We start from the raw sequence: 16967 nt of genomic DNA, 5'->3' as shown, positions 1-16967 counted from the left end.
TCACTTTGATCCGCATGAACAACGCTCCCGTGGAGTCGGCATTCTCGCCTCGATCCACCTTGAGAACCCTCCCAACCTGCTCGCCAACTAGGTCCCCGGTCTCCCTGCCCATCGACCCGCCCGGGACGCCGTACGCCCTGACCCAGATCGGCACCGTGTCGAAGCTGCACTCGTCCACGGTGGTGGCTCTGGGCGCAAAATCCTCCACCACCAACAGATGGTCGGCGAAGCTCCAGGGCCCGACATCCAGAGCCTTCTCCTTGTCGGCCTCCTGGCGGAAGGTGAAGAGGAACCGGTTTCGGCCGAGGTCTTCGCATTCGACGCTGGAACTGGGGCTCCAGACCGCCCCCAGAGGCGTCCCCACGTGCTGCGCTCTCGCCGGCTTATCCGAGAGGAGTTTGCCCACCGCCTGGATCTTGCCGCTCGCCTGCGGGGAGGGGCATGGCTGTTGCTGCTGCTTGTCGGTGATCCGAACCCCCTTCTTCTCGGCCTCGGTGAGCTGCAGGGTGCCCAGCTTCCCCTGCAGAAATGCTCTCCTCGAGCCCCCCATTGCTGCGGTGCTGCTACGAATCCTCCGCCGCCGCCACCACGCACCGGAAGCTAGGATTTTGGTGGTGGGTTCGCTCGGATCCCCGCTCGATCCCTAATCGTAGATTCGGATTTCAGATGGGGCAGAGGCGCTGGAACTTGAACACCTCTTGAGAGGGATGAGAGGGATTTTGGTTTTTTATTTAGGAAATCTTCCTGGAGGCTCGATGTGGGCCAGTGCAGTCCAACTCTTATGGGCCTTTTGTGTAAGGATGGCGCCTTCTTCTGGGCTAATTGGGCTTCACGTTGCCGGGCCTACATAGGACGAAAAGAAGAGAGGTTTTTCGGCCCAATCTTCCGAGCCCAGCTCCTTCCCCTTCTTTCATTCCCTCCCCTCTCACTCGTCTCTCCCCTGCCAGCCGCCGCCGCCGCCACCCGGCTCCTCCGCGACCTCCACCTCACCGCCGCCCAGATCCAACTCCGCCGACGAGCCCAACCGCCTCCATCGTCCCCATCCGCGCCGTCGTCGCAGAGCGAGCCTCAACGACGGCCCCGTCGTCCTCCGCCTCCAGCGGATCCCGCCGCCCCTGCTGCTCCGTCCCCCGACACCTCTTGCCACCGGAGTTGGCCCTCCAGGTAGCTTCCTCCCTTCACCACTTCTAGCGCCTCCCTCTTGGATCTCCAGTATGCATGTCCTTAGTAATCTCAGAAATCGATGCCTCTATCTATGTTGCAAACCTGGGCTGCTCTTCAACTTGGACCGGCGCTTCAGATTAGATTGATGCTTGACTGCCACTCATTTCGGATGATCAATGACTGACTGACTTCTCAGAGTATTAGATTGATGCTAAGGAATTAATTGATAGAATTCTAGTTCATCCGATGCCTATGTGTGTGTGTGTGTGTCCTGGTGGCGATTGCTGTTTGTTTCTTCAGGAAATTGCTAGCCCGTGTGATGCTGCCATGTAAGGTTAAATGTGTAATGTTTCCATGTTCTGCACAGTGTTCATTTGATCAACTGGGCTACATGATGTACGTATAACATAGTGACACATTTCTCTTCAGAGTATTACAGTTGCAGTTTCGGTGGTTGCTGTTTTTTTAAGGAGAAATTGGTTGCCACAATTCTAGTTCATGTCATTGCCTAGGTGTGTGTGTCATAGTAAGGGATGCAAGCGGTGGCCCGCATATCCTGCCTGCAAAACTCTTCAATCTTCATTTAGCACATCACTAGCTGTAAAATTAAGACTAAGTTTGTGGTATTGTCCCCTGCTTGCATCCTTGGTCATAGCGGTTATTGCTGTCAGTTTAGTCAGGAGTGCTACTTCATATGATGCTTCCATGTAAGGTTAAATATATTGCTTTCTTTGTTCCGCACGCACAGCATGAAGTTGTTTCTCATTCTAAACGAATTTCATCTGATGAACCGAGCTAGATGATATGTATAACACAGTGACACATTTCTGCTTTGTGCAGCCAAGGTGGTGCAATGGCCTCAGGCATCATGTTCCGACGTCTTTCCAAGACACTCACCATGAGCCCAGCAACAGCACTGGCATCTGGTATGACCAGCCAGCACCACCAGCTTCAGCAGCGTGCACCGGTGAGTGGCACGTCCAAGGGCAAGGCGAAGCTCAAAGCTGGGATGCCTCTGAGGCGTAGCGTCATAGCCAAGAAGGGGGGCGCGCCTGCCACTGCTGGGAGCGGCGGCGCTGGCCGTGGTCGCCGTGAAGCCATGGAGCGTATTACTCAGATTGCAGAGTCTTGTCTGAAGTCCTCCACTCCTCTACGGCACCTGTCCCCCAAGGAGCGTCTCCGCGAGGCAAAGCGTGAGGAGCTTGGGCTCATCTCCAAGGAACGGCAACGTGAGCTTGACGCTGCCAAGGCTAAAGCTAAAGCTAAATCCAAGGGTGCCAGTGGAGGTGATGGTGACCGTGTTCTGATGGGTCCGCCGGGCCTTGACTATATCAGTCTTGGTCTGGTGGATGAGGAGACTATCCCTGAGTATGAGCTGACAGTTGAAGATGGCCGGCGTCTTGCCAAGGAATACAGCCGTGTGCTAATGCGACGACACCGTGCACGTCAAACTGCAGAGTCAACGCTCTTGAGGCTCAAGAAGGAGGCCATTGCTGCACTCCCTGAGAAGCTGCGGGCTGCTGCTATGGTTCCTGACATGACCCCGTTCCCTGCAAACCGGTACATGGCAACACTCACGCCACCGATTGAAGGGTATATTGAAAAGGTGCGAGATGCTGCCAAGAAGTATTCAGTGAAGGAGAAACTTCGCTGAGTCCGATTCAACATGGGAGGAAAGAGTCTTCTCCATACAAGATGCTGAGAGTTTAGACGCCTTCTTATGCTCCTTTAATTAATTCTTGGCCTCTGTCTAGGTTTGGTGACTACTTTGTGCTATTTTGGTCTTAGATAATCAGATTCTGGTAATAAGCCGTCACAATTTTTATTTGCAAGATCCTGCCATGTTATTCTGACTGAACTGTTCATGTCAGTTTTAGTCCCTCCGTTTCTTTTTACCCCGCATATAAGATTTGTCTGAAGTCAAACTTTGTAAAGTTTGATGGCTACTTTGTGTTATTTTGGTTTGTGATGGTCAGATTCTGGTAATAAGCCGTCACAGTTTTTCTTTGCAAGACCCTTCCATGTTATTCTGACTGAGCTTTTCTACTTCAGTTTTGCTGTGTACTAGTGCATCTTGATATCATGTTGAGCTGAAAGCATTAAAGTGTTTCCCTTGAAATGATGCTTATGCTGAAAGTATGCTGCCAGGGTTAGTAGAAAAATGGCTTCAGGCCATAATACTTGTTATTGCTTCGGTTCTGGGTTGTTGCATCAGTCTGTTAAGTAATTACCTTGTTCATTAAACAGCGGCGAGCATGCCAAATAGGGGCATTTTGAGACATGGTAAATGCAACTGAAAGAACTCTGTTAACTCATCCCCACCTCTGAACCCTTTCTAGAATAGTAATCTGCCGTGATGATACCTCTTGTTTTGCTGTTCCTTTATCTCCTTTCATGTCTTCATATGCCCTGATGATTTCTAGAGAAATATCTAATGCCATGCCATGTTTACTTTGTTGAACTTCTGAGGGTCAGGTCTCGGGAGTGCGCTTTTGTTATGTGCAAATGGTAGTCATAGATAGATATATTTTTCTCTCTCTTTTGTAAGCTATTAATAAATGCCCATAAAGATTTGGGCATCAGCTGCAATGTTCAGGTCATCTCTTCCCTAATCTGAACTTATGCATTCAGTTATTTTAACATTTGGCTCCGGTAGAAGTTCTCTTGATGGAGAGCTTCTCTCTACTTGATGCATTTGTTTTGAACCGAATCAAATTTGTCATATTTGTTCACTTGCACCTGTACTATGATTTCTCTACCGCCTTAAACATCTCTAAAGGGCCAGGTGTTATTTTTTCTTGAATATCAGTTTTGGTTGGCACCATTAGGTGTAGAGGGTATATTCATGCAAGAAACCTAAAACTCCATTGTGTACATTAATGAAAGAAACCTGAAATTCTCTTTTGCATGTGTTCATGCAAGAAACCTCTGAACTCCTCCCAGAGGCCACGTCAGATGCCAGAGTGTCGTATTTAGCCCCGTTGATCTGGACCAAATCTAAACCCACAAACCAGATGCCAGATGCCAGTTTGTGGAGCAGATTGAACATTCTGATACATTATGAAAACATTTTTAGCGCGAGCCACAACACCCGTACAATTGTAAAATAAACAAATATCTATGAGCAATTATAAGACCACAATATGTCTATAAAATGGCACACAATCCTGTTATCTGTCTTTTTCTTTCTTTCTTATCTAATGTTATCTGTCTTATATTCTTGTTTTCTTCCACTCGCAAGGATAGTTACATAGTACACCCTCTATTTCTAAATATAAGTCTTTTTAAAGATTTCAATACATACTATATACGGATGTATATAGACATAGTTTAGAGTATAGATTCACTTATTTTGCTTCGTATGTAGTCAATATTGCAATCTCTAAAAAGACTTGTATTTAGAAACGAAGGAGAGGAAGTATATCTCTTATAGGCAGCTTAATGCGCTAGCATCAAAAAGTCTAGACTAGCTATATATGTGGAGGGATAATCCACATGCCACCAAGTAAACTACCATGCTCGAAGTATCCGACCGACCTGATCCTCTTGAAGTCACCCCTGGCAACATCGGTCTTACCATCGTCTACCTTGTAGTACATCTGGTCAGCGATGCCATTTGAGATTGTCAAGAATACCTTATCACTAGGGACAACATCGTTTCGACCAAAACGACAATGGTGCGAGTAGTAGATGCAATTTCTCTCCACCCCTCCGCGCATGTTTGCTGGCACGTGAACCGCCTTAGAGAATCTCCTCCCCAAAAACAAGGCATGCTCATGCAAGCTTGTCACCTCGAGCCACTTGTGCTTGCACTGTGCCTCCGATCCGCCCCGTGGAGATGTCAATGAGTTTGAACACCTTGAAGAAAGGATCGATGTTTGGCAACCATTTACGGATTGATGCCATCGCAAGCTCGCCTTGCAGATCTAAGATGTATCTCGTGCCACCATCGTCGGTGTAGTCAAGCCATTGCACATCTACCCGACGCTCAGCAACGATCACCGGTGCGCCGTCCTCGTTCAAGCCAATGTCGAACTTGGAGAGTGCCCTTCCGTAGTGTAGGCCATATAGGTCGCCGTTACAGAAGGCGATGTCGGCGAGATCTACCCTAGGGCAACCTTGTATTATCCTAGCTATAGTTGTATAATTAACAGTTTTGCTAAAGCACATAGTTACAGAAATGACCATAACATATTTATATCTATACCAATATAAAAAAACCTAAAGTGGGCAAGTGGCATATCCAATTAATCTCGGCCATCAAATCAATGTCAATCAAACGACCTGCACTGCTTCAATGTCGAGTGTTCATCACGTTTAGCATGCAGTTAATTTCCTGTCAAATATAGTGCTAATCATATAATAACACGCAAATAATATCCTACTTAATATCCGCATACACTTAATATACTTCCAAATTAATGTGCATTGCACGTACACATTGACTAGAATTAACCAAAGAGAATACGTCCCTTGACTTCCCGAACATCCAAGAAGGTTCAAGACTAAAACGATCATATTTGTTTTGACCAAAAGCCGTAGGCATAAATACCGTAATGTAAACGCAGACAACCTTGTTATCCGCCTTATATTCTTCCACTTGATGGATAATTATATATTCTTACAGACAATATAACTTGCTAATACAATAAAGTCTAAATTAGCTATATATGTGGAGGGAGAATCCACATGCCACCCTGTAAACCACCCTTCTTGAAGTATCCTACCGACCTGATCCTCGTTAAGTCACCTCCGGCGACGTCTTTCTTCGTGTCGTCTTCCTTGTAGTACGTCTGGTCAGGGATGTCATTTGAGATTGTCAAGAATACCTTGTCGCTAGGGATGACGTCATTTGGACCTAGACGACAATGGTTTGAGTAGTAGATGCAATTTCTCTCCACCCCTCCCTGCATGTTTGTTGGCACGTGAATCGCCTTAGAGAATTGGTAGCCCAAAAACAAGGCGTGCTCACCCAAGCTTGTCACCTCCAGCCACTTATGCTTGCAATGTGCCTCCGATCCGTCGATGCAGATGTCAACAAGCTTGAACACCTTGGAGAAAGGCTTGTGGTTTGGCAACCACCTATAAATTGCTGCCATCGCAAGCTTGCCCTGCAGATCGAAGATGTAACCGTCGTAATCCATGTAGTGGTCCTTATGATTGCTGCGGTTGACCCTATGCATGGCTAACCGATGCTCTCCAATGATCATTGGTGCACCGTCCTCGTTCACGCCAATGTCGAACTTGACGGGTGCCCGTCCATAGTGTAGGCCATAGAGCTCGCCATTACAGAAGGCAATGTCGACGAGGCTTTCCCTAGGGCAACCTTGCACTGTCCACCCACCATCTGCACAACCAACTCTACATAGCGCGACGCCACATTTAAGTGTCATGGCGGCCATGATACAACTATCTGAGGTTGGCGGCTCTGAGAATACAATTTTCAAGGCATAGACCTTGCGGGGGCCATCACGACAGCCCTCACAGATGACCCTCTCCTGTTTCTCAGACAGCATCACCTCGGCGTCGGAGAAGAGGTTCGCCACCCTGAATGAGCCCATCGTAGACGAGACGACCCAGCCGTCGTCGTGCCCGCCCGCCAGCCACGTTGACGGTGTCCTGTACTAGGGGGTACTCACCACGTCGTCTCCCGATCTATTAGATTGGGCCGAGGACCCCCGTGGCCGTATACTCATGGGCCAGTTCGGACGACTACCGCATACAAGGAAGATTCCACAAGACTTGGTGATCAAGACAAGGACTTCTCCCCACCGGCGTATTCGGTTAGGACTCTTGTTATTCCAGGCCTCCAGTGCATTATATAAACCGAGGCCAGGCTAGTCGATAGATATACAATATATACAACAATCATACCATAGGCTAGCTTCTAGGGTTTAGCCTCCTTGATCTCGTGGTACATCTACTCTTGTACTACCCATATCATCAATATTAATCGAGCAGGTCATAGGGTTTTACCTCCATCAAGAGGGCCCGAACCTGGGTAAAACACTGTGTCCCTTGTCTCCTGTTACCATCCGCCTAGACGCACAGTTCGGGACCCCCTACCCGAGATCAGCCGGTTTTGACACCGACACACGTCCTCGCCCCCACGCCCACGCCAACGGGCTTGCTTGGTAAGTCCACGACGGTGCCGTCCTCGGGACAGTGGAGACGCTCTATCATGCTACCATCTTGTCGTGACAAGAGCAGCCATGGGAGCGCCGGGACGGGTGGTGCCCCGCGCGCTGCCGTCCGCCACGACCGGCAAACGGCGGCGAAGCGTGCATGCGGGCTGTGCTGCTGCGAAGCCCTGGCGACGAGGAGATGGCGACGAGGAGATCGTCCGGGAGAGTGGACAACCAGCACCGCTGCGAAGCCCTGGCTGCGACGCCTGTGCGTGCGGGCTTCGTTTCCTGTTCGGCGGTGGCCATCCGCGCCGACAACGTTGACGGACGCTACCTCTACCGATTTCGATCAAGTAGCAAACGAGTCGTAACAAACTTCGGGCACGAATCGTATTGCCACCAAAGTTAATTACTACTATATTTTCCGGGGTAAAGTTAATTACTTCCTCTGTTCACTTTTATAAGACCTTGAAGACATTTCAAACAATGTACAAAACAGCCCATTTTAAACTGTCTGAAATGACTTACAAAAGTGAACGGAGGGAGTACTAATTATATACCGTAATAACAAACTTTCTGTTTCCTATGAAAGTCGGTCACCAATACTTGCACAAAAGTCCCTATGTTTTTTAATCAATCCGCAGTCATTGATTTTCTTTTTGGATGTTTTGATATTCATCTTTTTTTAGACAATCTCACGAAGTTTTATTTAAATCGTCACAATGTTTACAGGGATGAAACTGAGTACACCCTGATGTCCTAACCAAACATGACACGGCCCACCCTTAAATTTAAAGCGTACTTCGCTAAATTGTGAGCTTCAAAATTGGAGCTCCTAAACTCATTGACAAAACTGCATGAAGTAAAAGAACTATTGTAGCGTATAATTTTGTGCATGATGGCTCCATAACTAGCTAAACTCCGCTGCTTGATGTGGTCCACCACCACCTTGCCGTCGCATGCAACGTGAATCCTTTTGGGACTGTTTATTTGATATTTGACTGTTTTCCAATTCAACAACATTCAAATTTCCCAATCAATGAACAGATGATACATGTTTGTCCCGAACCCCCCCCCCCCCACGGGCCACCGTATATTTTCTTATTTCGGGAAAAACGGGTTGGGCAAAACCCTAATCCGGTTTCAACTAAACCGGCACCACCACAAAACCTTGCTCGACCACCACTAACAACTGGCCACAAACCTCCGTGGATCCACAGCTAACGCTCGCCATCAATTTGCTACCCACGGAAAAGGCAAGCTCTTGGGAAATCTCCAAATCCTCCTACATAACAGCAAGGATCTCACCTAACATACACCATAAAGAAAGAAACAAATCAGGCGGACGACCATGGAAGAAAGGTGGGGTGAAGAACAAAGAGCAGACCAGAATCAGATCAGGCAGACAGCCATGGGACAGAGGGGTGAACATGGAGAGGACGGTGTACCTGGAGACGAGCAAGAAGGAAGAACAAAAGCCAGACAATTGGGGAAATCTCAGGAAAATCAACAGGTCAGGAACAAAATCTACTGCTACACCTAGTACTTGAATTCTTCACCTGCTTCACCTCTCTTACAGGGAATATCTGCAAAACAAATGCGTCAGAGAAACTAGATACAGGTTAAGAAACAATCAGTAGACAAAAACTAGATACTCTGGAAATAATTCATCACTAGCAGTAGACAGAACTTCGATAGTTGTATAAGTTACACTGCAAGAACACATTGTGCCTGAATGACACTGAAAAGAACAGTAGCACACCAAGAATTGCAGTGCAAATGATAGTTTGTATAAATGACACTGTGACATTGATAGCTGTATAAATTACACTGAAACTGGCTAAGAAAATGCACCGCAATAGACGAAGAATTACAGTGCAAATCCCCTAGTAAGTACATAGTAATTCCCAGCAATGTTGGAAAAAGCAGTAGGCGTAAGCGAGGCGGTTGGCCTTCCCCTAGTGCCTAGGTGGTGCTTAAGCGTCCTAGGCGCAGCCTAGGCGGTAATATAGATTCTACTATTAGTGTGTATTTGTGGTTATTATATGTGTACTGATGTTAATTTAGGGCAGATAAATAAGTTAACTACCAGCTACTACCATTTGAATATGTGGTGTTTGGCATTTCAGTGCAGTATGGCATGATTTCTCGCTTGGCTAAACAATTTGTTGCATGCACTGCCTAGACTACCATTTATGCCCTAGGCAAGGCGTTTGGCCATCGCCTAGCGCCTAGGCCTCCTAGGCACTGCCTTTTGCAACAGAGATTCCCAGTGCAAATTGCATAGAAATTACAGTGAAAATTCCATAGATATTTCAATGTATCAATGTAAGAATGCATCAACTTACACCGGAACAAACCTACTGTATTTACACTGTTAAAATACAACTGCTAATTGTACTATTACTGACATTTCTATTCCAAAAATGCAGATTGGGAGCATGACGAGAACAATAAGTCTGGATGACATGCTTATACCTAGGACACATGCCATCAACTACCCCAGAGAAAAACTTTTCAGAATATCTGGTGAAGGTCGAACAAGTAGGGTAATCAGTAGATCGTTTCTGCCTCTACAACAAGCGAAAGGAAACAGAGATGAAGAAGTGAGAAAAATCAGAAAACAAAAATTAGATCATAAAAGCACTACCACATCACAAGAATAATGCACCCAAAACAGAAATAATAAGATGAACAAACTAAAACTGAATGAGAGCATCATGGCAAAAGGAGGAGGACGAAGCACACTTCCTCTTCAATGATTTTACTTCTGAAAAAACATAAAGCCAAAAGTCATCTCAACGAGAGAAAAATAACCAACAACATAATCAACAAGCACAAGAAAAAGGAAAAAAGGAAACAAACTTGATTAACATAAAACTTGAAAAGAGCTTTGTCAAAGGATCCTTCATCACCAGAAAGTTCCTGAAAAAAGACAACACAGCCAAAATATATAAAATTGATAACATAATCTGAAAAAAATAAGACAGAAATAACTCCCATAGGCATCGGATACGATCCTGAAGGAAATATGCCCTAGAGGCAATAATAAAGTTATTATTTATTTCCTTATAATCATGATAAATGTTTATTATTCATGCTAGAATTGTATTTACCGAAAACATAATACATGTGTGAATACATAGACAAACAAAGTGTCACTAGTATGCCTCTACTTGACTAGCTCGTTAATCAAAGATGGTTATGTTTCCTAACCATGAACAATGAGTTGTTATTTGATTAACGAGGTCACATCATTAGTAGAATGATCTGATTGACATGACCCATTCCATTAGCTTAGCACCCGATCGTTTAGTATGTTGCTATTGCTTTCTTCATGACTTATACATGTTCCTATGACTATGAGATTATGCAACTCCCGTTTACCGGAGGAACACTTTGGGTACTACCAAACGTCACAACGTAACTGGGTGATTATAAAGGAGTACTACAGGTGTCTCCAATGGTCGATGTTGGGTTGGCGTATTTCGAGATTAGAATTTGTCACTCCGATTGTCGGAGAGGTATCTCTGGGCCCTCTCGGTAATACACATCACATAAGCCTTGCAAGCATTACAACTAATGTGTTAGTTGTGAGATGATGTATTACGGAACGAGTAAAGAGACTTGCCGGTAACGAGATTGAACTAGGTATTGGATACCGACGATCGAATCTCGGGCAAGTAACATACCGATGACAAAGGGAACAACGTATGTTGTTATGCGGTCTGACCGATAAAGATCTTCGTAGAATATGTAGGAGCCAATATGGGCATCCAGGTCCCGCTATTGGTTATTGACCAGAGACGTGTCTCGGTCATGTCTACATTGTTCTCGAACCCGTAGGGTCCGCACGCTTAAGGTTACGATGACAGTTATATTATGAGTTTATGCATTTTGATGTACCGAAGGTTGTTCGGAGTCCCGGATGTGATCACGGACATGACGAGGAGTCTCGAAATGGTCGAGACATAAATATTGATATATTGGAAGCCTATGTTTGGACATCGGAAGTGTTCCGGGTGAAATCGGGATTTTACCGGGTTACCGGGAGGTTACCGGAACCCCCCGGGAACCATATGGGCCTTCATGGGCCTTAGTGGAAAGGAGAAAGGGGCAGCCCAAGGGGGCTGCGCGCCTCCCCCTTCCCCTAGTCCTATTAGGACTAGGAGAGGTGGCCGGCCACCCCTCTCCCTCTTTCCCCCTTGGGAATCCTAGTTGGAATAGGATTGGGAGGGGGGGGGAGTCCTACTCCCGGTAGGAGTAGGACTCCTCCTGCGCCTCTCTCTCTTGGCCGGCGCCCCCTCCCCCCTTGTCTCCTTTATATACTGAGGTAGAGGCACCCCAAAGACACACAAGTTGACACAAGTTGATCCACGTGATCTATTCCTTAGCCGTGTGCGGTGCCCCCTGCCACCATATTCCTCGATAATACTGTAGCGGAGTTTAGGTGAAGCCCTGCTGCTGTAGTTCATCAAGATCGTCACCACGCCGTCGTGCTGACGGAACTCTTCCCCGACACTTTGCTGGATCGGAGTCCGGGGATCGTCATCGAGCTGAACGTGTGCTCGAACTCGGAGGTGCCGTAGTTTCGGTGCTTGATCGGTTGGATCGAGAAGACGTACGGATACTTCCTCTACGTCGTGTCATCGCTTCCGCAGTCGGTCTGCGTAGGGTACGTAGACAATACTCTCCCCTCGTTGCTATGCATCACATGATCTTGCGTGTGCGTAGGAAAATTTTTGAAATTACTACGAAACCCAACAGTGGCATCCGAGCCTAGGTTATTTATGTTGATGTTATATGCACGAGTAGAACACAAGTGAGTTGTGGACGATACAAGTCATACTGCCTACCAGCATGTCATACTTTGGTTCGGCGGTATTGTTGGAAGAGACGACCCGGACCAACCTTACGCGCACGCTTACGCGAGACCGGTTCCCTCGACGTGCTTTGCACAGAGATGGCTTGCGGGCGACTGTCTCTCCAACTTTAGTTGAACCAAGTATGGCTACGCCCGGTCCTTGCGAAGGTTAAAACGGAGTCTATTTGACAAACTATCGTTGTGGTTTTGATGCGTAGGTGAGATTGGTTCTTACTTAAGCCCATAGCAGCCACGTAAAACATGCAACAACAAAGTAGAGGACGTCTAACTTGTTTTTGCAGGGCATGTTGTGATGTGATATGGTCAAGGCATGATGCTGAATTTTATTGTATGAGATGATCATGTTTTGTAACCGAGTTATCGGCAACTGGCAGGAGCCATATGGTTGTCGCTTTATTGTATGCAATGCAATCGCGATGTAATGCTTTACTTTATTACTAAACGGTAGTGATAGTCGTAGAAGCATAAGATTGGCGAGACGACAACGATGCTACGATGGAGATCAAGGTGTCGCGCCGGTGACGATGGTGATCATGACGGTGCTTCGGAGATGGAGATCACAGGCACAAGATGATGATGGCCATATCATATCACTTATATTGATTGCATGTGATGTTTATCTTTTTATGCATCTTATCTTGCTTTGATTGACGGTAGCATTATAAGATGATCTCTCACTAAATTATCAAGAAGTGTTCTCCCTGAGTATGCACCGTTGCGAAAGTTCTTCGTGCTGAGACACCACGTGATGATCGGGTGTGATAGGCTCTACGTTCAAATACAACGGGTGCAAAACAGTTGCGCACGCAGAATACTCAGGTTAAACTTGATGAGCCTAGCATATACAGATATGGCCTCGGAACACGGAGACCGAAAGGTCGAGCGTGAATCATATAGTAGATATGATCAACATAATGATGTTCACCGATGAAACTACTCCATCTCACGTGATGATCGGACATGGTTTAGTTGATTTGGATCACGTGATCACTTAGAGGATTAGAGGAATGTCTATCTAAGTGGGAGTTCTTTAGTAATATGATTAATTGAACTTAAAATTTATCATGAACTTAGTCCCTGATAGTATCTTGCTTGTTTATGTTGATTGTGGATAGATGGCTCGTGCTGTTGTTCCGTTGAATTTTAATGCGTTCCTTGAGAAAGCAAAGTTGAAAGATGATGGTAGCAATTACACGGACTGGGTCCGTAACTTGAGGATTATCCTCATTGCTGCACAGAAGAATTACGTCCTAGAAGCACCGCTGGGTGCCAGGCCTGCTGCTGGAGCAACACCAGATGTTGTGAACGTCTGGCAGAGCAAAGCTGATGACTACTCGATAGTTCAGTGTGCCATGCTTTACGGCTTAGAATCGGGACTTCAACGACGTTTTGAACGTCATGGAGCATATGAGATGTTCCAGGAGTTGAAGTTAATATTTCAAGCAAATGCCCGAATTGAGAGATATGAAGTCTCCAATAAGTTCTATAGCTGCAAGATGGAGGAGAACAGTTCTGTCAGTGAGCATATACTCAAAATGTCTGGGTATAATAATCACTTGATTCAATTGGGAGTTAATCTTCCGGATGATTGCGTCATTGACAGAATTCTCCAATCACTGCCACCAAGCTACAAGAGCTTCGTGATGAACTATAATATGCAAGGGATGAACAAGACTATTCCCGAGCTCTTCGCAATGCTGAAAGCTGCGGAGGTAGAAATCAAAAAGGAGCATCAAGTGTTGATGGTTAACAAAACCACTAGTTTCAAGAAAAAGGGCAAAGGAAAGAAGAAAGGGAACTTCAAGAAGAACAGCAAGCCAGTTGCTGCTCAAGAGAAGAAACCCAAGTCTGGACCTAAGCCTGAAACTGAGTGCTTCTACTGCAAGCAGACTGGTCACTGGAAGCGGAACTGCCCCAAGTACTTGGCGGATAAGAAGGATGGCAAGGTGAACAAAGGTATATGTGATATACATGTTATTGATGTGTACCTTACCAATGCTCGCAGTAGCACCTGGGTATTTGATACTGGTTCTGTTGCTAATATTTGCAACTCGAAACAGGGGCTACGGATTAAGCGAAGATTGGCTAAGGACGAGGTGACGATGCGCGTGGGAAACGGTTCCAAAGTCGATGTGATCGCAGTCGGCACGCTACCTCTACATCTACCTTCGGGATTAATATTAGACCTAAGTAATTGTTATTTGGTGCCAGCGTTGAGCATGAACATTATATCTGGATCTTGTTTAATGCGAGACGGTTATTCATTTAAATCAGAGAATAATGGTTGTTCTATTTATATGAGTAATATCTTTTATGGTCATGCACCCTTGAAGAGTGGTCTATTCTTATTGAATCTCGATAGTAGTAATACACATATTCATAATGTTGAAGCCAAAAGATGCAGAGTTGATAATGAAAGTGCAACTTATTTGTGGCACTGTCGTTTAGGTCATATCGGTATAAAGCGCATGAAGAAACTCCATGCTGATGGACTTTTGGAACCACTTGATTATGAATCACTTGGTACTTGCGAACCGTGCCTCACGGGCAAGATGACTAAAACACCGTTCTCCGGTACTATGGAGAGAGCAACAGATTGGTTGGAAATCATACATACCGATGTATGTGGTCCAATGAATATTGAGGCTCGAGGCGGGTATCGTTATTTTCTCACCTTCACAGATGATTTGAGCAGATATGGATATATCTACTTAATGAAGCATAAGTCTGAAACATTTGAAAAGTTCAAAGAATTTCAGAGTGAAGTTGAAAATCATCGTAACAACAAAATAAAGTTTCTACGATCTGATCGTGGAGGAGAATATTTGAGTTACGAGTTTGGTGTACATTTGAAAAACTGTGGAATAGTTTCACAACTCACGCCACCCGGAACACCACAGCGCAATGGTGTGTCCGAACGTCGTAATCGTACTTTACTAGATATGGTGCGATCTATGATGTCTCTTACAGATTTACCACTGTCATTTTGGGGTTGTGCTTTAGAGACGGCCGCATTCACGTTAAATAGGGCACCATCAAAATCCGTTGAGACGACGCCTTATGAACTGTGGTTTGGCAAGAAACCAAAGTTGTCGTTTCTTAAAATTTGGGGCTGCGATGCTTATGTGAAAAAGCTTCAACCTGATAAGCTCGAACCCAAATCGGAGAAATGTGTCTTCATAGGATACCCAAAGGAAACTGTTGGGTACACCTTCTATCACAGATCCGAAGGCAAGACATTCGTTGCTAAGAATGGATCATTTCTAGAGAAGGAGTTTCTCTCGAAAGAAGTGAGTGGGAGAAAAGTAGAACTTGACGAGGTAACTGTACCTGCTCCCTTACTGGAAAGTAGTTCATCACAGAAAACTGTTTCAGTGACACCTACACCAGTTAGTGAGGAAGCCAATGATAATGATCATGAAACTTCAGATCAAGATACTACTGAACCTCGTAGATCAACCAGAGTAAGATCCGCGCCAGACTGGTACGGTAATCCTGTTCTGGAAGTCATGCTACTAGATCATGATGAACCTATGAACTATGAAGAAGCGATGGTGAGCCCAGATTCCGCAAAGTGGCTTGAAGCCATGAAATCTGAGATGGGATCCATGTATGAGAACAAAGTATGGACTTTGGTTGACTTGCCCAATGATCGGCAAGCAATTGAGAATAAATGGATCTTTAAGAAGAAGACTGACGCTGATAGTAATGTTACTGTCTACAAAGCTCGACTTGTCGCAAAAGGTTTTCGGCAAGTTCAAGGGATTGACTACGATGAGACCTTCTCACCCGTAGCGATGCTTAAGTCCGTCTGAATCATGTTAGCGATTGCCGCATTGTATGATTATGAAATTTGGCAGATGGATGTCAAAACTGCATTCCTGAATGGATTTCTGAAAGAAGAGTTGTATATGATGCAACCGGAAGGTTTTGTCGATCCAAAGGGAGCTAACAAAGTGTGCAAGCTCCAGCGATCCATTTATGGACTGGTGCAAGCCTCTCGGAGTTGGAATAAACGTTTTGATAGTGTGATCAAATCATTTGGTTTTATACAGACTTTCGGAGAAGTCTGTATTTACAAGAAAGTGAGTGGGAGCTCTGTAGCATTTCTGATATTATATGTGGATGACATATTACTGATTGGAAATGATATAGAATTTCTGGATAGCATAAAGGGATACTTGAATAAAAGTTTTTCAATGAAAGACCTCGGTGAAGCTGCTTACATATTAGGCATTAAGATCCATAGAGATAGATCAAAACGCTTAACTGGACTTTCACAAAGCACATACCTTGACAAAATTTTGAAGAAGTTCAAAATGGATCAAGCGAAGAAAGGGTTCTTGCCTGTGTTACAAGGTGTGAAATTGAGTAAGACTCAATGCCCGACCACTGCAGAAGATAGAGAGAATATGAAAGATGTTCCCTATGCATCAGCCATAGGATCTATCATGTATGCAATGCTGTGTACCAGACCTGATGTATGCCTTGCTATAAGTTTAGCAGGGAGGTACCAAAGTAATCCAGGAGTGGATCACTGGACAGCGGTCAAGAACATCCTGAAATACCTGAAAAGGACTAAGGATATGTTTCTCGTATATGGAGGTGACAAAGAGCTCATCGTAAAAGGTTACGTTGATGCAAGCTTTGACACTAATCCGGACGATTCTAAATCGCAAACCGGATACGTGTTTACATTAAACGGTGGAGCTGTCAGTTGGTGCAGTTCTAAACAAAGCGTCGTAGCGGGATCTACATGTGAAGCGGAATACATAGCTGCTTCGGAAACAGCA

At 45.4% G+C, this 16967-nt stretch overlaps 1 protein-coding gene across 1 annotated transcript; it reads left to right on the top strand.

Moving 5' to 3' along the window:
- Positions 1 to 893: 893 nt before the first annotated feature.
- LOC119287493 lies at positions 894 to 3194 on the top strand. Its single transcript, XM_037567049.1, has 2 exons — positions 894 to 1164; positions 2005 to 3194. The coding sequence occupies exon 2, from the start codon at positions 2018 to 2020 to the stop codon at positions 2816 to 2818; it is 801 nt and encodes a 266-aa protein (XP_037422946.1). The 5' UTR covers positions 894 to 1164; positions 2005 to 2017; the 3' UTR covers positions 2819 to 3194.
- Positions 3195 to 16967: the final 13773 nt, after the last annotated feature.

This window comes from Triticum dicoccoides, chromosome 4A (genome assembly GCF_002162155.2).
Source record: "Triticum dicoccoides isolate Atlit2015 ecotype Zavitan chromosome 4A, WEW_v2.0, whole genome shotgun sequence".
Lineage (NCBI taxonomy): Eukaryota > Viridiplantae > Streptophyta > Magnoliopsida > Poales > Poaceae > Triticum > Triticum dicoccoides.
Note: the sequence above shows the minus strand (reverse complement) of the source record. Positions and strands in the feature narration are given on the sequence as shown.